The sequence below is a fragment of the Pholis gunnellus genome, assembly GCF_910591455.1.
Source record: "Pholis gunnellus genome assembly, chromosome: 10".
In the NCBI taxonomy this organism is placed as follows: domain Eukaryota; kingdom Metazoa; phylum Chordata; class Actinopteri; order Perciformes; family Pholidae; genus Pholis; species Pholis gunnellus.
In genome coordinates this window covers 23,709,843-23,734,374 of record NC_136537.1, presented here as the reverse complement: position 1 = coordinate 23,734,374, position 24,532 = coordinate 23,709,843, and the positions used below count along the sequence as shown (strand labels likewise).

The 24,532-nt window shown below is 43.0% G+C and overlaps 1 protein-coding gene across 1 annotated transcript in view; it reads left to right on the top strand.

Moving 5' to 3' along the window:
• Positions 1-19: 19 nt before the first annotated feature.
• The window catches only part of LOC306701827 (complexin-1-like), a gene marked incomplete at both ends in the record, with an annotated part of 46,307 nt that continues 21,794 nt past the window's right edge, over positions 20-24,532 (top strand). Inside the window, one exon of the mRNA XM_079167245.1 lies at positions 20-50. Within this exon, the coding sequence (XP_079023371.1) occupies positions 20-50 (31 nt within the window). The remainder of the gene's footprint in view (positions 51-24,532) is intronic.

Sequence of the window (24,532 nt, the reverse complement as noted above, 5' to 3'; positions counted from 1 at the left end):
GGAATTACAAGCCATCATCATGAATTTCGTTATGAAACAAGCGTTGGGAGGTAAGATCAACCTTTTTGTTTTTGTCACTGTTGTGCCCCAGAGTGTGAATGCATATTGAACGTGTGTGTGTGTGTGTGTGTGTGTGTGTGTGTGTGTGTGTGTGTGTGTGTGTGTGTGTGTGTGTGTGTGAGTGCGCGATGGTGTTTCCTGGAGGTTTAATTTTCCCTTCAAACGTCTGTCGGACCTTTTTTGATGTGCAGTGCCTTCCCAATTTTGCGTCATCGATGCATAAATTCACACATTATTCTTTTCAGCCTCAGACAGCTGTAGTGGAGGTAGTTAGTTGATGTTTTATTTCTTGTTTCCCGTCCTTGTTTGTGTTGTTCCTCCACATCTGCTGCTTGCTTGCTGCGCACATGGCGTACAGCAGTTGGCCCTTGGGGCACACTGAGTACAGCTTACCGAAACCAGCTGGTGATTTGTAACGTCGACACGGTCAAAAGGGCATTTCATGTTCCAGTGAGTGCAACCTGCTTTACCAAGAGGTGTTGAAGGTCTTTGCGGTGGCTCGGTGACCGTCTTACCATTAACCAGCCCCGTAGCGGAGCCTCTTGGCTGGACGCTGCAGCGACTCTTATCTCGACATGCTGCGTACACATTTTACACCTGAAGGGGGGGAAAGATAATCAAGGCAGAATCTAATCCTCATGCAGGCATGTGAACGATTTTCTAATTGCTTGTGCTGCAACGACTCCCCTGACGTGAGATTAACATAACAGAGTAATGAATTTTGAGTGAGTATGGACTTGTTATAATGTATGAATATGCAGATGGTGCAGTGGAAGGTGAAAGGGCCTCAGTGGTTTTCACCCAGCAGAGACGCTGCTTGGTGATTTGGTGGGAGTGGAAATCCATCCCTGGTCTGCTGTTGTTGGTGCGCTCTGGAGATGCTCTGACGCATCTGCACTCAAAATCCTTTGTGGGCCTCAAACATCTGTTGTGATTAAACAGCCCAATAAAGCCTCTGAAACCTTGTTTTTATATTTTAAGTGTTTCATTATAACAATAAATATTAAAGTTAAAAGTTAAAGAAAACATCAATTTTTAAACACTTTAAGATCACATCCTCGGTCATATGGTGCAGCTATTTGACAATATATGCATATTTTCTTTTTTCATGTCAAAATCCAATCATTGTTCCTTCCTGTAAATAATGTGACGTTTGTTTACGTATGCCAGTAACAAACCAATTTCTTCCAATCATGTGAGGCCACTGCCCTCTAAGCCCGCCCACTTCTTTAGCGGACTTTAACTGAACATCAGTCTTCAAGAGCTTTACAGTCCAGTTCACCGTTTGATCACATTTGATTGGCCCAGCGGCACAAACAAACAACCCCACAACTGTCATCTCACAGAATCCTGATTGGTGCACGGACGTATGTGATGTCATTTGTTTCCAAGTGAGCTGTGAGCCTTCTTTTTAACACATAATGTGGAGTTTTTTGGATGAAGCTGAATGATTTTGTCATGTTGGTTAGCTCCTGCAGTGTGCTACTTCCTGTTTACATTTTCACAGGACTAGATATAGGTCTGATTAGAACTCTTCAGTTCGTCCACTGAGTGCTTTCTGATTGGAAGGTTCCACCTGGTGCCCTTTTAGAGGATATTCATACCTAGAACTCAACATAAAGGGGTAAAACTAGAACTATGATGTGAAAGGTACCCACCCAGGTGTATCTACCAAGAACCCTTTGATATTGCAAGGGTTTCATAGTTCTGCTGTCATTTTATGCAGACTTGATATTCATTGAAATGGATTACACGACATGTTTGCCAATAGATTTGTAGGTATACAGAAGTCAGTGGAAACCAGTATATAGCAGACAGGTTGGGGAAAATACAATCAGAAATTGTATTAAAAAAAGGTCAGAAAAAGTGTCTCGATGATGTGTAGACTGATTCGATATGTTGCTTTAAGGCTGCCGGTCTCAGTGGCTGTGTTGTGTCTGTTTGTGGCAGGTACAGCAGCTGCGTGTTCATCTTGTATTAGCCGTGTGTGTGTGTGTGTGTGTGTGTGTGAGTGTGTGTTACACTGCTGGGGTGGGGGGGGGGGGGGGGGGGTGTTAGTGCAGGTGCCCACCAACAGGCTCTTCAATAAAGACGAGTCAAATCCGCTGAACTGTGCATAAAAGAAATTTCACACATGAGGAAAAGCAGGCAGTTTGTGCCGAGGCCTTCACCTTAAGCAGAGTGTTTCTTTCCGTCTTGGGGAAGATTTTTGGTTTTCTTCTTGAGGAGTAATGAGTTTTTAGTGTGCAGTGGATTAGCTGTGGGTTATTATCTCACTTCTCTCTCTGTGTGCTCTAAGGCGATACTCACACTCCATCTGCTCCCATCTAGTGCCTGATTAGTATTCTGTCTGTTTTATACAGGTCGTCTCTAAAAGGCACCGAGGACTTGTCCTCATAGATCGGAAATCATAGACCAGAAGGGCCCAAAGTCTTTCATGTTTTTGACCTCCAGAAGATGAACGGCTCATCTGAGGAGAGCGTCACCAGTGTCTGTACTGGGATGTTAAAAAAGACCATGCTGGTTGTTTTAGTTGGTTCATCCCGAATCACTTGATTTCAAAACACTTTAAGATCACTTCCTCGGCCATATTGTGCAGCTATATTACAGTACAACAGTATTTTACATATCAAAATCCAATCATTGTTTCTTCCTGTAAAAAATATGACATTTGACCGCTGTCCTCTGGTGTTACATTCTAAGCCCGCCCACTTCTTTAGCGGACTTTAACCGCACACCGTGAACAGTTTAAAGGTTAAATCAGGCATAAACACCTGTCTGGTCCTTTAATCTATCGTGAAAAAGATCAAACCCCATACAACCTCTTTAAGGACCGCTGGAGTCCCTGAACCACAGTTTTATTGAACTGGCAGTAAGGACAAATGAGGAATGGATTCAGTCTGCAGCAATGTGTGTGTGTGTTTGTCAGTGTGTGTGTGACCTATTGCAAGAACGGGAAACCATGAAAGAGGGAGAGGGGAGGATTTATTGCAGATGATATCATCCAAAAAATGCTCGTAAATGGAAGTCAGCTCTCTCTCACCTCTTTCTCTCGAAGCTGCGACTCCAGCTCCTCCCTCCCCCACCTTCTTCTTCCTCCTCCTCCTCCTCCTCCTCCTCCTCCTCTGGCATCTCTGCCCTCAGCCCCGGTGGAAGAGGAGGAGGAGGAGGAGAAAGAGGTGTAGGAGGAGATGAAAAGTGACAAATTGATCTTTAAGACTGGGTGTTATATCATCAGCCGCTGATGGCAGAGGGTGTAAAGTCGCGCTGCACTCTGGAACCGGCAGAAGCTGTAATCTCCGTTTAATGGGAGATGTTTTCTCTCCTTCTGCGGCCTCGGAGTCTCTCCCTTTCTCATCTTTCCTCCCCTACGTCTGTCATTCATTAATTCATCATTCTATTTTCGACTCTTATCTCCCTCTGACCTTCATCATCTTCAGTCACGGTTCTCCATTCCGCTCTCCTTTCCCACCTCTCTTCCTCATTTCTCCCCTCGCTCCCTGCACAGCTCCCTAACCCTCTCTACTTCTACTCGATCACTCTCTCTGTCCCCTCTTTGCTTTTCCGTCTGTCAATTTAGCTTTCCTTCCCTTTCTTTCCTCTCTCCCTCCATCGGCGATTACAGTAAATCTAAAGGGCGAGGCCAGGAAACCACAATCAGGCAGCCACAGGGGAAACTGGGACGTGTGTGTGTGTGTGTGTGTGTGTGTGTATATGTGTGTGATTCAGTGTTTGTTTGTGCGTGGAAAGAGAGAGAGAGGCAAAATGTGCGACAAACAGACAGAGAGACTGGGCAGACCTCAGTAGTCGTCTTTAGCTTTCATTAGATGATAAAGTAAGTGTGTGTGTGTGTGTGTGTGTTTGTGTACAGCTATCTTTGTGAGGACCAATGTGAGTTATAGGACCTTCAGAGTGAGAACATTTTTGGAAAGTGAGGGCATTTTGCTTGGTCCCCACTTCGGGACAGATATTAAAAACCCGCTTTGAGGGTGCAGAACAAGATAAATGATAAATGAAGCCAATGTTTAAGTGCCACAAACTGCAGTTCCTCAAATGGCCACTTGAGGCTGGCTCCAAAAGCGAGTCAATCCCTGTAGACCTCCATTTGAAAATGCCAAACTTTATATCAGAAAGGACAATTTTTACAGTCTGGTGCAAGAAAAGATATGATCGGGGGCGTGGCTGCTTTGAGTGACAGGTGGGTGCCATTTTAGATTGCTAATTGCTAATTGCTAGCTGTCTGCCCTGATGCGTCACCCGGGCCGCCTCAGCTCCACCGACGATACACCTCTTTGTCCATTATTGGATTAGGCAGGAGTAGGGTTGTGCCGTCACTGCCAAGACGGCGACGATCTGAGCCACTTTGAGCTTCACAATGGCTCTTCATAACCCTAGGAGTGACAGTCGATGGTTCAGGTCGGTTTAGGTTTGGGCTAGGGTAATGGTTGGGGTCAGGCATTGAGTTGTGATGGTTAAGGTAAGGGGTCAGGGAATGCATTATGTCAGTGAGTGTCCTCACAAAGATAGAAGTACAAGGTTACCGGAGAGAGACATGATCCCGACTAAAACGCACAGAAACGCACAATTCAAACCCACTGACATACTGATAAACAAAGCCGAGCACACACACGTGGACACACACAGGTTTTCGTAATCAGGGGGATGCGACTGACCTCCTGCTCGGGTAAAAAAAAAAACACAGCAGGGGAACGCTTACGGTACCATTCCAGTTCACACAGTGCAGACTGCTGTTGAGCCACATGTAAACATTCTCTAAGACAATAAACTTGGTGAGTCAACAGAAAATAACACTGGATAATAACTGTAGGTGTCCTGTACTGCAGAGCATTTGTTCAGGATGCAAACAATTATATACACACTGAGTATATACACAGTATACTTTGTTTATTAAGGAAGTCACATTGAGATCTTCTGTACAAGTGAGACCTGAGAATGGTAAAAATAATCATTAATGATAATGACATAGAAATATAGTAATAAAATAGCAAATGTTTTAATATATATATACATAGACAACAGCATAGCAAATATAAATAAATGCTTTCTGAAATATCCTTTGCGTATAGGTATAAAAAGAAGATACAAAATACAAGCATATTATATAAAGCTGTCTCAACTAAAATCAATGTAGAACCTCGAAACACATTTTTGAATTTGGGTCAAAAAGCCACACTGCTGTCAGTCAATTTCAGATTTGAATTCCGTTTATTTTCTCTTACAGCTTCAAACCATGTGTCTCATTTTAGTAGGAAAAACGATGCATTCAAGAGTCTTTTAAAAGACGGGCCATGTTCTTCAGGTGTCGCTGCCTTGGTCAGAGAATATCTTGAGCTAATAGCTTGGATGGATTTCCATCGTGTTTTGAGAACAGACAGAATGGATTGATGGAATTAATATGGTTTTGGGATAATATAAAGCTTGCATTTCAAAGGCTTTGGGTGTTGTGTCAAGAAATACATTAGGGTGAAGGAATAAATCTAAAAGCCCCCTGCTGAGTACATGTACACACATACAGTGCTTATGTTAATGTGTCGTTATGGAAACCTGCATTCATTGTAAAGTGGCATACGTTGATGGTGTAACTGTGAACATGTAATAAATATGCAATATGCTGTCTGAGGCTGTGCTCTGGTTGTGTGGTCACATAGGAGATAAAACATAATTATCCTAAAGGATTAATTAAAACTAGCTGAAGAACCCGAGAGGATTCACGGCTGTATGGAGACTTTTAACTCCTGGGTGACCTCACAAACCCCGGCGGACGGGTTTGTTTACTTGTTCAAAGAGAGATACAGAGACCCATTTTGTATATTTTTTTAAAGTGTCTGGATTTCATTTGTGTTTTCAAATCAAACTATTTACCACATTATGTACTTCCCCTCCCTGTAAGGACATATTTAAACACACCTACATTTGTAAATCAACGCTCTTACATGCCTTCTTCTACATGTCCTCCATCTTTGCTCATCCTTATCTCTTTTTCCTCTTCATCTTTCTTTTTCTCCCCTCCTCCTTCGCTGCCCTCCGTCTGTTCGTCTTGCTCTGTCCATTCTGCGCTAATGAGGCTGATATGGACTGTGTCTTTAAGAGCTTTATGAAAGAGCAGTGGGACAGATTTATACACACACAGCCTTTGTGCAGCAAGACTGTGATTGTAAAAAACGATTATTTTTTTCTTTCTACGTTAAGCTTTGTTTTAAACAATGGAAACGTGGCCACATACAGCTAAAAGCTTTTATGCAGTAGCAGTCCCCATCAGCTGTGATATTACGACATGTTACCACAGAGTGCTTTTTGTCCAAAATATTCCTACATTTATATGCATTTATGTTAGATTTTTATTTCATTTAGACCACCAACATACGTGTCACACCTCACAAGCGTTTAACCCAAGGCTCAGGGAACATGACATGTTTTTATATGACACACGCTTCCTGCTGGATTTCATATAAAACCTTTACGCATGGGTGGGAAGTCTCTGTGAGCAATTCAAATGAGTTTCTTCACACTTAACTGGCTTTCAGTTGACTTGGCATATAAGAATAATGTTTTATGGCGGATATCAGCCTTTTTGAACCCAATTCAGAGAAATGAGCCGAGAAGGGAGGCAATGTAATCCTGATAAATTGATGCTCAGTAATGATATCTGTCCTCTCTAGACGCCGGCGCTGCGCAGCACAGTTGTTTTATTATGGTGTGGAGTCTTCCTTTGGGAAACATGTTTTAAACTCATTTGTGAACCACAACTTGAGTCCAGCTGCCTTTGAATTTTTGACTGCGAGTTAAAGACTTTTAATTTTGTCGACTTTTAATACTAAATTCAGTGAAACAGCACTGGATTTTGACTATTCCTGGCAACCATAGACAGTAGGCAAGAAGTGGACGTAGTTACAGTGACATCACTCATCGGTTTCAGGACTGTCGTTTTGAAGCCTTGACTTCGGCTTTTTGTCCGTCGCCATCTTGGTTTCTGCAACCAGAAGTGACACGAGAGGGTGAAGCTCAAGACATTTTTCGGCAACCAAAATGTTCCCATTAACTTCCATGAAGTGAAAACACACTGTGAAAGGGTTAATGTTCTAAGACACAAACACAGACAACTCTCAGACCGGACCATGCCATGGTAGCGACCTGTCAATCACTGTGTAGCCCCGCCCTAAAGCATACCCTGCTTTATGGTCTATTTGACTCTAAATAGACCATAATTTGCTAAATGAACATCATGCTGTATTGAAGAAGACTTGAAACTAGAGATTGAGACCATAAACTCATGTTTACAATGTTTACTGCGGTAATAAATCAAGAGAGAAGTAGAGTCATTTTCTCATAGACTTCTATACAACCAGAGGAGTCGCCCCCTGGTGGACATTAGAGAGAATGCAGCTTTAAGACACCGATGCATTGGCTTCACTTTTCAGACGCAGAGGTTTTTAAAATCAGTTTCAATCAGCTTCCATCAGATTCAGCCAAATATGTAATAGTTCACATATTTTACATACGAATAGGCCAGTCAATGGATATGTGGTTACAAAGTTCGTAAAATTGTAATATAGTTTGGTGGAAATATATTGGCAGGAGACATGGTCATTGTTATCTAAAGGCTTCTGAGCTTTCACAACCACAATCAAAAGGAAAAAGAGAGCTCATATTTCAGACAGGTCGTCCACCTGGCTCTACTGAAGGGGCCAATATAAGATGATTGATGTATCGATATGTTATTTGTCATCATGGTCCGACAACTCACCCTGAAGGTCTTCATGTCACACTGTGTGTGTTGTGTGTTTTATAATCATGGTGTAGTGACAGTGACGGACCTGAGGGTATCTTTTTTAAACTGAAGTTACAGACCACTGTCTTTAGAAGCAGCCGTGTCCAAAAGATCTAGTTTGTTACACGATGAAGCCCCCCAGAGGCTTTCGATAGGCAGTGCTATTGTCATATTATGAAAAGGGTAAAAGTGCATTTATTTAACCCGGGTTGGTTCTGGGACTGTTTGACTGCTCTTTTGCAGCAGCCATGGGATTCAATCTAAACAGTAAAGTCCAAGTCTTCTGTTGGCAGCTTTCCTCTTGTTTCCCCAACAGTGGCATGTCCTATTCAAAAGTGCAAAAGTAAAGAATAATGCCAAAGATCCTCGAGTACTGTAATGTACCTCCACACTACAAGCTGTAACACACAAAGGTTTACTAACCAATGTTAGTACTCATCTGTATACTTCTGTTTGTATTACAGAGGAGACAAAGTAAAATGCACAAGTTATTTACTAAATCTATTTTGAAACATGTCTAAATAGAAAAGCCGAAGTTGTGTTGATGAGTGTGCATTAGCTTACTGTGATAAAATATCTCTAAAATGGCCCACATTTCATAAGATGTCAGGTCCTCCTGGCTGCAGACGTCTACACTCTAACAGACAGCCTGTGTGCAGTGCTGAACTTTATTTTCTTATATAATAATGACAATTGATTGACGTTCTTCCAATGTGTGGGGGGTTATCTGCCCTGCAACAGCTTGCCGGGGGCGGGCAGTCCGACAACTGCAGAGGGAATCCCCATGTGGCCGACGCAGCTGTCATTCAAATCTTTTCATTTCCAACATGGAAAGTCCCTGAAGTATTCAGTACGTGGAAACGGTTGAATGAGCAGAAAGGCACCTTTAAATAGCCGAATGCACACTTGCACTGGAAACATGAAAAAGCCAAATTTCCAACTCTTTAAATGTCATTTTAATTGGGATGTTTAGTTCATTAGATACCTTTTAGGTTACATTGTGTTTTCACACGATTTTCCTTTGTGTGAGCTAACGATGGGATCAGACTTCATAACATTTACATCTTCAGATGCCGTCACCTTGTCAGACGAGGTGATCACTGCGAGTTGTTCGAGTCAGACCGCCTGTTGATCTCAGACCTATCGTGTCGTCATTAAAAGCTGATCCGGCAGGTGAACCTGGAGACTGACTTTCTGTGTCAGAAATATCAAGAAATGTGCCGCCTGAAGTGTCACGAAGCACTCGTTTCCGACATCCAATGTGTGTTTGATCGGGCCGTTTTGTGGGCTGATGTCATGTAGTCTGATCCTGGCTTGAAGATGTTTATGACCCCATTGTTACTATGTTGGCAAAACACACCAACATTTAGCATTCATTGTTTCGTCCACTTTGACAAAAGGTCTAATATTCACTCTCCTTTAAGCTCTACTTTGGTCGTCCACCGACTCCTGAGGGAAATATTTGTCTCTTTAGTAGCTAAATGTCATTCATGCAACAAAAAAAAAGGACATCAAATGTAGTTTTCCCCTTAACTTTATTTCATTTTTTAAATTTAGCGTTATGCAACCACTGACTTAAGAGCTAGTTAGGGGGGCTAGCTTGGAAGCAAGGGGCTATATTTCTGGATATCCAGGCCAAAAGCTAAATCATTGTCAGGCAACAGGCGGCGTGTTCCCAGAATATCCGTCTATATTACCCGGACTAAAAAACGGAAACCAGAATGCCAAAATCTTCCCATTGCCTACAGAGTCTACGTACGATTTGAACGCAGAATCTGTTCATAGACATTAGAGAGAACCACTGATAAAAACATGCCTTCATTATATTCTAAATAACATCATCCGATGTAGTGATCCGAACTCGTTTCACGTTCATCATTGTCAGAACTGATGCCTCTATAATATAGAGCTTCTGTTTAATATAGTTTTTTTTCCCTGACACCTTGTTTATGCCTTCACCTTGTGTGAACCGGTGATTGATGTCATGTCACTACTAGACTGCCATCGGCATGAAAACAATGTACACACAGTCACAGACAGTAAAAACCATATGGCGGTCCGGCTCAGTCATCCGTGCAGACGAATGAGCCTCTCTGAACCTAAACACACAAACACATCAGTCCTTTTTTCTTTCCCGGTGCTAATTAAGTCTCCAAATGGATTTTTTTTTCTTTTGTTCTGCTCTCGGTGGGGAGTCCAGGGAATCAAAACACTTCACCTGCATCGCCGCGGAGCCGAGAGCTGCTGATGCTTAGCACTGATTCACGCTTCGACCTAGAAAGCGGTTAATAGCGAACGCTGCGGCTGCATGACACTTAACTATACGCCGTGGTGAGAGGGATGACTGGATAGCACACATTAGCGTTATGGAGCACTCTCTGGATTGTGTTTGTGTGAGTGTGTGTGTGTGTGGCTACCCAGGACATTTAGTGTACAGTGTTCATCATTCTGCAGGAATGTTTCTGCTCTCTTTTGGTCTTTTTAACTGAAATTTGCAGTTGACTCTCCCCGGTGTTATTATTTTATGATCCAAGTATTTATGGCTCTCAAATGAACATTTTTAAATATAAGTAAATGAAGTATAAGTAATAAAGCTATTACAGTAACAGCTGTATTGTTGACACCATCTATAAATGCATCTGTAAGTATACTTGACTTGTGACATGAACATTGTCCTCAGTTATATAAATAACGATGTTTGTGTTAAAATGAGGCAGGAAGGCGTTTCAAACTTAAATGTCTTGGACAGTAAACGGTGTGTTAATCTAACAGGTGTGTTGCCAGAACACAGACGGCGGATGCATTTGTGAGATCAATGCCAAGAATCTATAACAACACCATGCTGGCATCCGTCCAGCCTCAACCATAGCCAGCTGGTTGGGATCAAGTGAGGAAGTACCTGAAAAGGAAACGGTTCATAACTGTTTTTAATTTTCTGTTTTTTAACAACTTTGGTCTTGTTTTCACAGTTTTGGACAATATTCTGATCAGCACTGTAAACTATTATTCACATGCTGAGATCTGGAGTCCAACATGATAAATAACAATAGTGAGTGTACCTGAAATGTCAGTGATAATATCATCAGTTATCAGCTCAGTTGTTTGCATTGATGAACTGAGTTCTTCAACATCGCATGCTTATTGCTTTTTAATGAACGAATACCTAAGTAACTCTCAGCAATCTGCACAAACCATTAAACGTTTCACTGAAAACCTTTTTTTCATATTTAATTAGAAGAAATACCAAGCGTGAACGGTTCGCACCACAGGGTACAGTTTTATCTCACATTCTTATTCACAGCTACACCTCTGACTGCAGGTATAGTGATGATTCATATCGTTTAAAACAACTCTCTGAAGAATCTGCATTCGTTGGTTACGTTTCAAAAAGACAACAACTCATCTCACAAAGACGAGGTGGACAGATTTGTCAGAGGGTCTGAAAAGTGAAGCCAATGCGGAAGTGCCTCAAACCTTAAAAAAAAGTTATTTGAATACAACTTATTGATCGGCTGATACTTACACCACAATATGCTGTACGTTATGATTAATTGGGAGAAATCAAGCTATTCCAAATATCCAGAATGGTATGATCCTTTGTTTCATAGCCGCATTCTCCCGCCACATTGTTGATTGGGCCGTGAGATTGAAAGTCGAATCAGGCTCCTTAAATCGAATCGTTGAATAGTTGACTGTTCTGGGTCCGCCCTATAACGGTTATACCAATGAAGCATCCTAATGCTGACAGTGCACTACTGTGGCAGTCCGTGTTTTTAATGTACTTAACAGCTCAAGTCAAGCATTGGTGGACATTAATCAGATCTGACTTGACTGTAAATTTGAAAGCTTCTTCAAGAGCGAGCACCTTTTCGGTGTGCAAGCGTTGCAGGACAATAAGTGTGCCACCATTTCACACCAACAATTTATAGAGATGTTTTCCATTGTGAAAGCTTGAATTAGTACGCAGTCAGGTTGACGTTTGGACTAGTACACAGATGGAGGGCAGACGAAAGAAGAACTGGTGAGGACAGCAGGTCAGTCGAGCCAGCAGCATCCAGAACTTTCTGCAGGGGTCGGCAGCGGTACACGCTCTCACACACACACACACACACACACACACACACACACACACACACACACACACACACACACACACACACACACACACACACACACACACACACACACACACACTGGCAGTGGCAGTGCTGTCCGAGCTCAGGGCTGCAGGATTCAGTGATGTGTTGTGGCCCCGCTGAGCCGCCCGGAGGATCCTGATGCAAAGAGAAGGCCCCTGCTGCTGTGACACGCACACACACACACATGAAGGGGCGCAAAGTTATTAATGACCGCTGCAGAGTTTGTTTTCTCCTACGAGTTGAGTCGTGAAGTCAGTTTTTAAGCACATTGCCAAGAAATCGCTGAGTCACTGTCAACCCCAACCGCCCCTGCAGATGCACCGGGGGCAGCAGACTGCAGAAATCTACTTCTTGCTCTCTTCTTGTCGATGAAACATATGCCTGCCAAAAATGAAATACAAACAGAAACATAAAGACGTTTATATGCAAGCACACCCATGCACCGACTTCAGATACATAATCCCCTCACATGCAAACACACATATGCATCACAGGCAAACATGACAACACATTAACAAACACGTCGACAAATAAAATGATCAAATTCGATAAAACAAACATATTCATAGAAACAGTGTCTTCAGGGACACACAGAGCAGCACATTAGTCGCACACGTGCACCGACGTTCGGGCTCCTTCTCTACCTCTGCAGCGGCTGTGCTGCGAGGAAATGAGTCATCTGTTCGGCCACAATATTTGCACACGTAATGCAACGTCACGACATCGGCCACCGTCAGGTTATGACGACTTAACATCAAACAAAAACTGTTTAGTTTGGGTCAGCAGAGTTGAACAGGAGAAAATATATCAGGAGTTTAGTATAACTTCTGAACAACAAGAGTAAATCAGCTCAGCCACTGAAGTGTGAAAGTTACTAAACAGCTCCTATTCTCAGCAGGATTCTCCCCCGTGGAGCTACACGCAATTAGAAAGTTGGATTTTAAGCCACAAAAGCATCAGAGCAGCTAAAGGCAGAGCTGCTCTGATAGCAGAAACAATGAATCTTTCCTGGACATAGAAACACATGAGCCTACAATGATCTCGTTTTAACCGCTACGGCTACGGAGAAGAAGGTAGTCGGCGGCACAAATTAGAGCTGAAAAAAATTCAGGACTTAAAATGTTGAATTCATCTAAAATTGACCCAGAAACTCAAAGTAAAGTGATTCAAATACGTTAGCAGGTTTCAACATAACATAATGATTCGCTCTACCTTAGTCGGACTCACCGGGTTTAAGTTAACCCGCAGCATGCTCCTCCCCTTCCGCCATCTCTTTTGCGTGGGCATCCTGTGCTTAGTGCCGCCCAAGACGATTGTGATTGGTTTAAAGAAATACATGATTAAAATCTAACAAACATAAGCCAAACCATAGTAGCCTATATATATATATCCATGGTAGTTATGTTATGTTTTTTAATATTATTTCAATTAACAATGTTGACCATGTGAGAAAATGTGTTTCCTTTAATACATATCTCCGAAGGCAGTTTAGTACCCGCACTACACATTTATGAAAGTTATGCCACAGAGCAGTGCAATGCTTTTGTGTGCTCCATCTAATGCAAAAGTCTTATTTGTAGCCGATTATATGAAGGAACCCCTATTGCCTAAAATAACCCTCGTGACGTCCTACCTCCTTAGATAACCACTAATTTTCCACTTGGCTCCCTGACGCAGCACGCTGGGCTGCTCGGCCCAGTGAGAACAACGTGTAATTATCTGGCGAGGCTAAAAAAGCAACAGCTGACGTTCACCGCACCTTCTTGACCGGCATCCAAAATGGCCGCCCTCGTCAATATGTCACCTTGGCATAAAATGACCGTTCCGCTCCTCGGCTTTGAGTTATACGCCTTCATCAACAAACGCTTGGAGGATTGGGAGCGATTCCCCTGGAGTTGCACTGTGCAGCCACAGACATAGACACAATATATGCAGACGTGCACACACACACACACACACACACACACACGGAGAGACACACAAACGAAAAAAGACTCATCAATCTTTTGTCGACAACAGGCTGAGCTGCTGTAGGTCCATTAAACTTCATGGCTCCGTTAGAAGGACGGGGAGGGACTGGAAGCATCAGAGCACTGACTTTGAATGAAATATGCCACAAGGTTGAGCAGTCACACCGAGGCTGGAGCTTCTGTCCTCACTGTGACTAAAAGCTCCGGAGGACTCGTAACCTGAGACCGGAGCTGTTACGGCGTTGCTCACTCCGTCATTACCCTCTGCTCTGATGGACTTGTCCTTCAGATTTGATCCTTGAAAAAACTGTGCAATATTTAGCAACCACTGGAGGACAGAGGAGGAGAAATTCATTTATTAGACCCCAGTTTTGGCCGACTGACATCCAAACCAAGCTGATCTCATCCCTACTCGTCTTATTCTGCCTCTTGGGTAGAGGCACCCGGCTTCACTACAATGATGTCAGAGTCAGACTTAAGGTTAGAGAAAAACTTTAGCTCCAGACTTAACGTCATGTGACTCAGTGACGTAGCGTCACGTGGCCCGACGTCTTCGGTGAAAATAACTCAACTTTTCTGTTCCACGCCGGACAAGAACGCCGGTCTCCTGAGCATAAGGCCTTTGTTTTATTGGACCCATCCATCAGCCGGCACACTCTGAGCCTCTAATGCTACGTTACAATGTTTAACGTTGTTTAACATTGGAGTCAGTTAAACAGCCTCACGGTGAAGTGCAGTTTCATATGATGGGCAGTGTTACCTTGTTACCCCAAATCCCCAAAAAAATGAATTAGTATGAATACAAATGTGTCCCCGGAGTGTAACATGAAACACTGTTTTTATGTGATTGTGTCTATAACAATCCATACATACTCCAAAGGGTTTGCAAAAGGTTTCATGTCACCTTTTAGAGGCTTTTCTCAAACCACGATGAAACACCAAAAACTTCAACTTATCTGAAAATGTAAAAAACATCAAATTTGGAAAATTGGTTTTCACTGGATCGAGACAAAACACTTCACATTAATGATAAATCCTGCTCTATATCCAACAGATACTGCTGGCTTTCCGTCTTACCAGTTAATTGGTGTTAGCAGCAGTCACCTGGCCTCCCAGGTGTAAATCACTCCCTGATTAGTTGGCAAGAACAAAAGCCAGCAGCAATCTAGGTCCTAAACACTGAGCTGATGACTTCTGCTTCTGTTTGTCTTCAGTCCACACCGGACGCAATATTTTGCACAGAATGCACAAATCAATCCATGCATTGATTAATATACTTAATTACTGTCACATTCACGCCTTTTGTTGCTCTTCCAAGTCATGATCCTATATTACCGATTCTGCACGTTTCTCCACGTGGTTCAATATCAGCGCTCCCCGTTCTGCAGGCCGAGCTTCATGTCCTGCTGACCGTCATATGCCGAGTGTCCTGAACTGTCCCGAGTCCCAAACGCTGCCAAGGTTTCTGTGCTTTGACTCCTGCTGGGCCAAGCCAAGCTGAAAATGTATGCAGTCACGACATCGTATGGTTCTGTGGATTAATAGTTTGTTTCCTGGTAGCAGTGAGCCACCAGGGGAGAGGGGCATGTGGACGGAGGGAGGGTGGTTAAAGTTGGGGTGTAGAAACCACACAAAACTGCCCTCACTGTGCTGAAAGGATCAGGGCTATACGTCATCCACCGATCTGTCTCAGGGAAATTCCTCCTTCAGTGCAACAGGAGCAGAACTTGAAATGACCGCAGAGGAGGTGGACTCTCACAGCTGAACACATGCAGGGGATGCTACGTTTATACTGCGGCTGAAAGTGTCCAGATTTTCCAGGTGCATTCCTGATGTGTTTTTAATCAGAGTAAACAGCAAAGTGATGCTGGTGGTTGCAGGTTTTGATCTGGAACTCAAATTCCAACATGCATAATGAAAGTACTTTTGATTGAGTCATACAGTGGACTGGCATCAGGCTTGGAAAGCCAAAATGTGAAGCCATAGTAATTGCAAATTCGGCCATAAAATCTGCAGTAATATTATACCAGTGGTGCATAACTAAGGCAAGTAAATTAAATTTATATAGCCCAATTTCAGCAGCACCCGCTCTCCACAGAAAAACACTGTAAGCTCTGTCAGCACTGGTGCCGTCGTTAGCACTGTTAGCTCCTAGCTGCCAGCTCAGCCGCCGTCATATTGAGCCATGTAGAGGCAATAAAGCTGCATTGTATAAATGGACTAGCAGCATCACCTAACGTCACTGCGTCATGCAGATGCTCCGTGTGCAGGTGTACCTCTTCATAACTTCCTCCTGACACCAGGCCAGGCTGCTGTTCTCACTTTATTTTACTTATTTATTTTCACACTGCCTTCAGTGGGAGTTTCAGTGCAGTTTGAGGTGGCGTCCCCCGGGACATTCTTTTGTGTCGTACTGAGATTACTGGAGCTGGAGCCTTTCGTGCATATCCCTTCGGCGCTGAGTCATGGCACGATTCATCTGTCTCCCAGCAAACTGACCTCGGGTGATGACTCTGGGGAATCAACTCGCCAAATCCTGACTCTAAGCTTTCAAAGGCTGAATATGCTGTCCACAGCAGGCTCTAGTCTGGGCTTTTATACATCCCTGGTGTGTGGTGAGGCACACATGCACTTTGCAGACACCCACACAGACACACAAACACAAACACACAAACCCAGCAGCATTTACCTTTTTGTAGAGTTACTTGTTACTTCCGACCATTTTTTTTCGAATGAAATTACATGTAATTTCATTCTGCTATTAGCAACACAAACCGCTACACCTGCGCTGCGTGCATAGTAATAGAAATCCCCACAGTTTATTTATAGAGATTCATTGTTAAAAGCCAAGTTGTATAAGATTTGTGCAGCAGATCGATACTTTTTTATACAGAGTTGTAAGACACAACAAGTAATTTAGAAAAGGAACGTTGTGACCGATCACAGCTCTGTGCCCTTCGTTCTGTTGGTCTTTGAAACGCAGACTTCTTTTCTTAATAAAACATGAATAGAGGAGCTCGGCGCTGCAGCTGAAGGTCTGCGAGATGCACCGGTTATGTGTAGGTACGCAGGCTCGGGGGGGGCTGTGGGTGTAGAGAAAAGGCTGCCGGGCTGCCGTGGGTGGGAGTGTGAACTTCTGCTGGCTGCTAAAAAGCTTTATGAAGATTCCTGGAGAGTTCCACCTAAAGAGCGGCAGCGGGCATCCGGAAAAGCCTGGTCGAACCATTACGTTGTTACTGACCGAAGGGGGGGGGGGGGCACAGGTTAGAGTGCTTCAGGGGGGGCTTTCTCCTTTGCAATAAGTTGTTGAAGTATTCTTGTAGGGATAGCAAAGGAAAGGGGCCCTGCTTATGTTTCTTGATGTGTGCTAGCACACACACACACACACACACACACACACACTTGGGTCTTTTCTAAATGCATTTTCTCAGTTAAACAGTAGGCGCATGCTGTGTGAACAGCTGACAAAAGGGGAGGCTCAATCACTGAAGGCCAGTTTAGAACTGAGCAAATATATCTTCTGTAAGACACCCGGCCACTGAAAAGAGAAAAGAAAAAAAAAACGACACGGACAAGAAGCCAAGCTGACACAATGCGGCTCTAATTAGTTCGCAGACGTGAATTGGATGGCAAGTGCCTCAATTTTGGGGGGACGGTTAAATGTGTCACTGGCAGCGGTGGAGAGGGGCAGGAAATGAGTCTGCTCACACAGCTGGTTTAATGAATCGCTGACGAGCATCCCAAATAACATTAAGGTGCAAATCTAACATCGCCCCCCCCACATATCCAAACACCTCAACAAGACGAGGAAATCAAACCATTACATCAAACAGACTTCGAAATTAGGAACGGTGTTGAGCTTTGTGCAGAACGTCCTGTTTCTTTTTCATGAAAATAAGTTGTGATAACTTTAAAGGGAAGAACATGAGAGGGTTGAAGGTAAGTTGTTGGAGTACGAGATGGTATGTCACTCTGGTTCATTCCCGCCCTGGTGCCCTGTAAGCGAGCCACGTGTAGCGCAAAACAAAAGGAAACCAGCGTGCCATGCGGAACGAATAAACATGACACCAAACCGTGAAGGTGATATGTGAGCTTTTGGGTTTGAGCCCACAGACAGCCGTATGGAAAAGGGTAACTGCCAGTCCCCATATCAACTACAACTATTAAAGGATTAGCTTACCAAGAAGTCAATATGCATACTTACAAACACTTGATGTAGAATATTGTTCCACAATATAAAAAGCAAAGGAAAGCTTGTAAAGAATTAACTTAAAGGAACAAAAAACAACACTTATTTGCTTTTTTCCTAAACTATAGGAAGACTGTTAACCACTCTTACCAGCAGCCACTTAGCTTAGCTTAGCATAAAGAATAGAAACACAGGAAAACAGAAGCAGCCCGGCTCTGGCCAAAGGTAACAAAATGTGCTTCGCAGGACGCTTCACTGCTGAACCCTCGCTAACGAGTATTGTTAAAGTTACTACGAGGAACTTTAATCTTGTGTTGATTTTTAAGGTCCCTGTGGACAAAAGCGGTATTGTTTCCGAGCAACATTTTACTGCAGCAGGGTCTGTAAAAAAACAGCTGTTTTTTGTTTTATTTACATACCGGACTATTTCTTGACTGGGCCAAGTAACTTGGATGAATTGTAACGCTCTCTCTCTCTCCCTTAATCACCTGTCAGTCCCTGGTTTGGCGTAATGAACGGTACGATGTATCTTAATGTAAATGATGTCGGGTGCGGGCTGCCTTTCACCGGTTCAAGGATGCAGTTTGGTCATTTATTTGCTCGTGGTGAGAGAGGGTCAGGGGCGAGGGCGTCGACCTCATTGTCGTGAGGTTTGTCAGGCTGCCAGAGAACACGCCGGCAGGAATAGATCGGCGGAGACAACGTTTTGCTGTAAAGGTCAGTCCCTCTATAGGCCTTAAGGCTGGCTCAGTGCAAACACTTCACATACAGTCACACGTACAGTTAGTGTGACATCGGTAAAGTAACGTTGCTCCGCTGACTTCCCGGAGGGTTGAAACGATCATGAAATGAGGAGAATTGCTCTTTTCTATTGCCAGTGATTACGAGCGTGAATTGTCGGCCTTGTTATCAGCTCGGTGCACAGTTCAGACGTATGTGCCAGTTTTTGTCCTCCAAGACAACGGAGAGGAGATATCTTCTCAATCCACATCCGCAGTGCTACAAAGAGACACGTGCCACAAGCCAAAAGAGACGAATAAAAGCCCCAGTTAGCTGAGCGGATGGTAAACTATCGATCAGTGTTCAGAAAAACCTGCAGCTTCACACTGGAGAGAAAAAAAATTAGCATTTTACACCGTCAACAATAAATATTTTGAGCACAAAGGGTCTATTTTATGTACAGTGCTTCCTAGCTATTTTTAAAAAACGTTGTCAATTGAAATCATGCGTGTTGGCATATATGTTTGTATCGATGTCTACGTCTTTATGCACGCAAAATAACTTCCTCTTGCGAGACGTTGCTGAGCAGTTTACAGTAAATGAGATCTTATTGAAACACTGACGGCTCAGAAAATGCTTCCTGTAATAGAAAGTGAGGAGAAACTGGTTAAAATAATGCAAATGAGATGCTGATTATGCACAGTTATCAACAAATTGTTTGTAATGCTTGTTGTAATTTCTTTGTATTATTTTGTCTCAAATATTTGAATAATGGGTTTATTTATATTAATTATTTTGAGAAACAAGGCTCAACTTTGCATTTGTTTTTATAAATAAAGTTTTTTCACATCTTAAGAATACTTACGACTAATACAACATTTAAACCTCTGGTTTGCATATTTAATACGCCTCTGTATTCCAACATGTCCGTCCTTCTATAGCTCTGTCCACACTGTGAGGAGATAGAGACTCGTATGAATATCAGTCTTATTTCTATGGTTGACTGCTGACCTCAACAGCAGTTCAACCGGCCCTTCGGAAAACACATGAAATATTGATTTCAAACACTCTGACGTACACCATAACCCTGACAAATTATTGTATTCGATATTTAATACATGTAATTATTGCTAAGGGATGGTTGTCTTCCCAGTCATGTCATGATTGAACACACAGGTCCCACCAGGTTTCATGAGGGCCATTCATTAAGCAGCTAATGCAGACATAACGACCACTCCGGGTTCGGCTAAATAATGTCTGCTGTCGAAAGGTAAATGGCGTCCCCGAAATGTCAGAGGAAATCTAATAGCTCTTCTTCCTTGTGGGCCTTTTTCGGTTGTTAAAAATTGTTGCATTGTGTGTTTCCTTGTTTCCTGTGCAGCGCTGAGCCGTGTGGTTAGCTGGTGGTGAGGAGATTACAAATGAGATAAGAGGCTTATTTACGACGCAGCGGGGACGGTATGCTAATAGTAAAGCTGCTAATTGCTAATGATTTCAGCTGAGGCGATGAAAGAGAGATGATATCGAGTCATGTGACACGAGAGGTGTTGATTAATGAGTTTCTCCTGTATTTTCGCCCTCGAGGGGACACTGGAGCAGCTGCAGCAGTGTTGGCGTCACATCGAAGAGACTTAACTTTGAGTCAACAGGTTCAGAACAACTGCAGCGTCAATGTACAGCTGTCACCTTTTAAAGGGGACAAACATGCACGGCTCTCATGAATGCAGCGCTGTGTGCTTAAAACTTGGCCTTTTGTTTCAGCTCAGTGAAAGTAAAAAAAACAACGAATGTTTGTATCTATATCAGCGCAGTAAGAATATCTCAAACTGTTCCCAACACAAACCTTTTTCCAAGAATTGTCTCAGTATGTTTAAAGAAAAACAGGACGATGCTGCAGTAAAATACTAAATACTTCAAAGATGATCGTCTCATTTGGCAACACAATAAAATAAATAAATAATGAAATATTGTCACCTGGCAGATTCTTTTTCTTTCACTGTGAAGAAAATATAACTTCAGCCTTCCTTTTCCTTTGATGTCTCCTCGAGGATTTTTGATGGTAGTTTAAAAATTGGATCAATCAAATAGATCAACAGAATGGTAAACATTCACTACATTCATCTTCTCAATTGTAAGGATTTTCTGCTTTTTCTTCTGACTTATATTATATTATTCATTATAATTTATTGCAAATTGTCTTTGGGTTTCAAACAAAACATGTTTAAAAGCGTCCCTGAGAGAGTATACGTTGGTCGTTTGTTTGGAGCTTCTATAGATAACTAAATAATGACAATAATGATTAATTCACCTTAACGTTGTCCAGTTCATTGAACTTAAGCTGATACATAAATGCGTTACAGTGTGCAGTCAGGAAGAACTTGGACAGGTTTTCTGTTGACTCCATTGGCTCCTCTGTCTCTGAGCTCCAGCACATTGGATTTGAAATGAAACAATGACCGCATTATGTGAACAATTAGGTTTCTAAGCACTTTATTTTACAGGCTGCCCCAATTTGTGAACAATGCAACAAGAGACTGGGCTTAAATGTCTTGATTGTTAATTTGATGTGGATATAAAAATCCTCATTTAAACTCAAAGTCATTGTTTTTTATCGTTTGTGCTGCAGTAGGCTGAACGTATTAAATACCGCCTGAAGAAACATTTAAAACGATGCAAAAAAGTTTCACGCTAAAGACAAAGCACAGGACCTGTACGGGATATAATGAGTGACTTTGCAGCCTCTTGATTGTATGATATGAACAGTCACAGTCTCATTTTTACAGATTTTACAGAGTGCCTCGCCAGGCTTTTATCATCGGCCAGCTGAGCGATCTAAGCCGCTCTGACATCAGTTCACTCCCCACCCGGCACCCTCCAGGTCCGGTTAGCCTCCTGAAACCTGGCGCACACACACACACACACACACACACACACACACACACACACACACACACACACACACACACACACACACACACTTCTCCTCTTAGCGTTAACGTAGCCTGCCATCGACCAGCATTTCCCCGCTCAACCCTCGAGGAGTAAAGGTTAATTTTCCGAGCGAGCTGTTCCTGTCACATGCATTAATGTAGTGATTCGTACACAGCGTGGTCGGCCGTGTGTTGCTGTGTACGCGGCGCCGGGGCGGTGAATGCATCTCGCTGACTTGTGAGTCATGCACAAGCCGCTGGCCCTCAGACATCGAGCCTGTCAGAGAGAGAGCGAACGCCCGGCTTCACCGAAGCTGCTGACCGGCTCCGACCCGAGGAGCACAGAGAGAAGTCGACCACCGCTAACCAGGCAGAGGCATGTGTGTGTGTGTGTGTACAGTATGTTGTTTTTCTCCCTTTGTGGATAACTTTACTGCAGTGCAACCCAGAACTCATCTTATCTCAAACATGGACTAGTCTAAGGAGATTTAGTACAAGTTTTATTGTGTTACATTATCCAGATAACTCCCCAAATGTGCTTCTTGGAGAAAAAGCTTTGATGCAGAGTTTTGAGAAATGAATTTTAGAAAATCTAAACACTGAGCTGAAAGAGGCTAAAAAGCTCCGTAGTGCAGAGTTGGCTGGTTATATGGGACTCAATTCTACTCACTTCTGGTTCTAGGTCCTTTTCCCTAATCAGTTGTCCCCTGTGGACACTAGACCCTCAGTGTAGGTGGGATTCAGTGGCATGACATCATCTCCAACGCGACTCTCGCCGAATCCTTTCATCGGCAAACCAAACGGAGGAACGACTGCGTGTCAGTTGTAGCGTAGTCTACAGCGTAGTTTTGTAGCCAACCCTTTTATCACATTGGGGTGGAATACATTTTAAAAAATTGCTTTTGACGGTAACTTGGCTATTCAAAAATGTCTGTATTGTCTCCGACCAATCGATGGTCTGTAGTGTTTTAAACGCCGTCTTCTACCATCGGCTCGGGTCGTTTAGAACCTCGACCATGGGACCAAAAAGAGTACCAGGTATCAGCCTGGTATCATCCAGGTTACTGGAAGTTATTTCGGTTCGATTTATTTGAGGCAAGGTTGAAGACGAGGTACGTGGGGGAGAGACGTTTCGGTACAAATGTATTCAGCAGGTGACTCGGGGACAACCGATGCTATCGAGGCCACGCAGACTGAACAAATAGAGACAACTAAGAATTATTTTCGTCTTTCTGATTGCTTTTTCTAAATATTTTTCGTGAATTTAGTTTCACATTCGGTCTTTTTTTTATTGTGAGCGCTTAGCGAGACAACGGTGTTTTGACACCTGTTATTTGCTAGTTTTCTCTTTCTTTATTTCAAAATAAAGCCTCCTTAGTTTTTTCACTTCTTCTGTAATGTTTCTTTTCTTGCTCTGCCTCCGGTCAAAAAGGAAAAGACAGTTTAATATGTGGGAAGTTGTACATCGGCAGAGAACACCTCTAGATGCCCTCTCCCTCTGGGCTGATGCAGGTTTACTGAATCACACCAACATATGATCTCCCGCTTTATGTTAAATCTCCCTTTTTTTACCTGCTAATTACATCAAGGCTCACAGTGAAGACATGATAAGCTGCATTAATGATTATCCCTCCGAGGAATATCCAACATCCATCTCTCTCCTCTCTCTAATAATACCTCACGGCGTCCTCGCTGACCTTACCTTGACAGCCTCCCGAGATACACCAGCAATCCACTTTTAGTCGAAGGGCTTTGAAACATGTGTTGATACAGTTATCAGAGAAATAGACTCACCGACTTCATCGCATTTGTTTGAATTTGTTTGCTTCTATGGTCTTGGCTTCGTTAGGCAAATGATGAACCACCTTTCTCACAACATTGTAGTTTTTCTGCTCTTCCTCCATTCTGAGGTCAGACAGCAGAAAACTAGCAGCAAGCCTGCAGCTGGAGTTGATTCAGTGTCTCGCTGAAGGACGCTTTTAGCAGGACGGACGCTCAACACAACAAACTGCTTTCACACACATAATGTACCTGAAGTGTAGCTACGTCCGCCCACCGGCCAAATAGCTCAACCAAATATATTTGTCAGGCCAAACTCATGCTGGGGAGACGTGAAGGTTTTCCACCACACATAGTTTATGTAAGGAACGACCTTACATAGAGGCCAAACGAGGCTGATCTTTGTATGCTTACGATCTGTCACCTGATCACTGCGTTTTTACACCAGCAGAAATCCTGCATCGTACACCTTTTAATGTCTGAGATGTTTTAGAGGAGAGAAATCTGACAAAGCTGAGATTTAAATGTAGAAACAGAGAGTCTATAACAAGTCCACATATTTAAGGTAATATGAAGAGTAAAAATGTGTTAAAGCCGTTAAAGCCGTTGGGTCAATGGCTCTACACTTCAAACGATGACACTCTAGGTTCCCATAGTGTCAGTTTTGGTCGTATCAGTGACGGACGATGGTGCCTTAGTGCATCGATAACATTCACTGAGGAGCGCTGACAAAGTGTCTATTTGAAGAGTTAGCAGTGATAATGTGTTGCCTTAGCAAGTAAAGTCTCTTTCGGGAGTATTAACCTTTCTTTGCCATTAGCTTGCTGGTCATAAAACTAGCTAATGGTTTATCGTACAACGCCAGACTAACGGCATCAACTTTTACTGCGTCTTTGGAAATGTCCCTTATTCGACATTTACCGTATATTATAAACGGCACAACAGTTTTGCTAAAT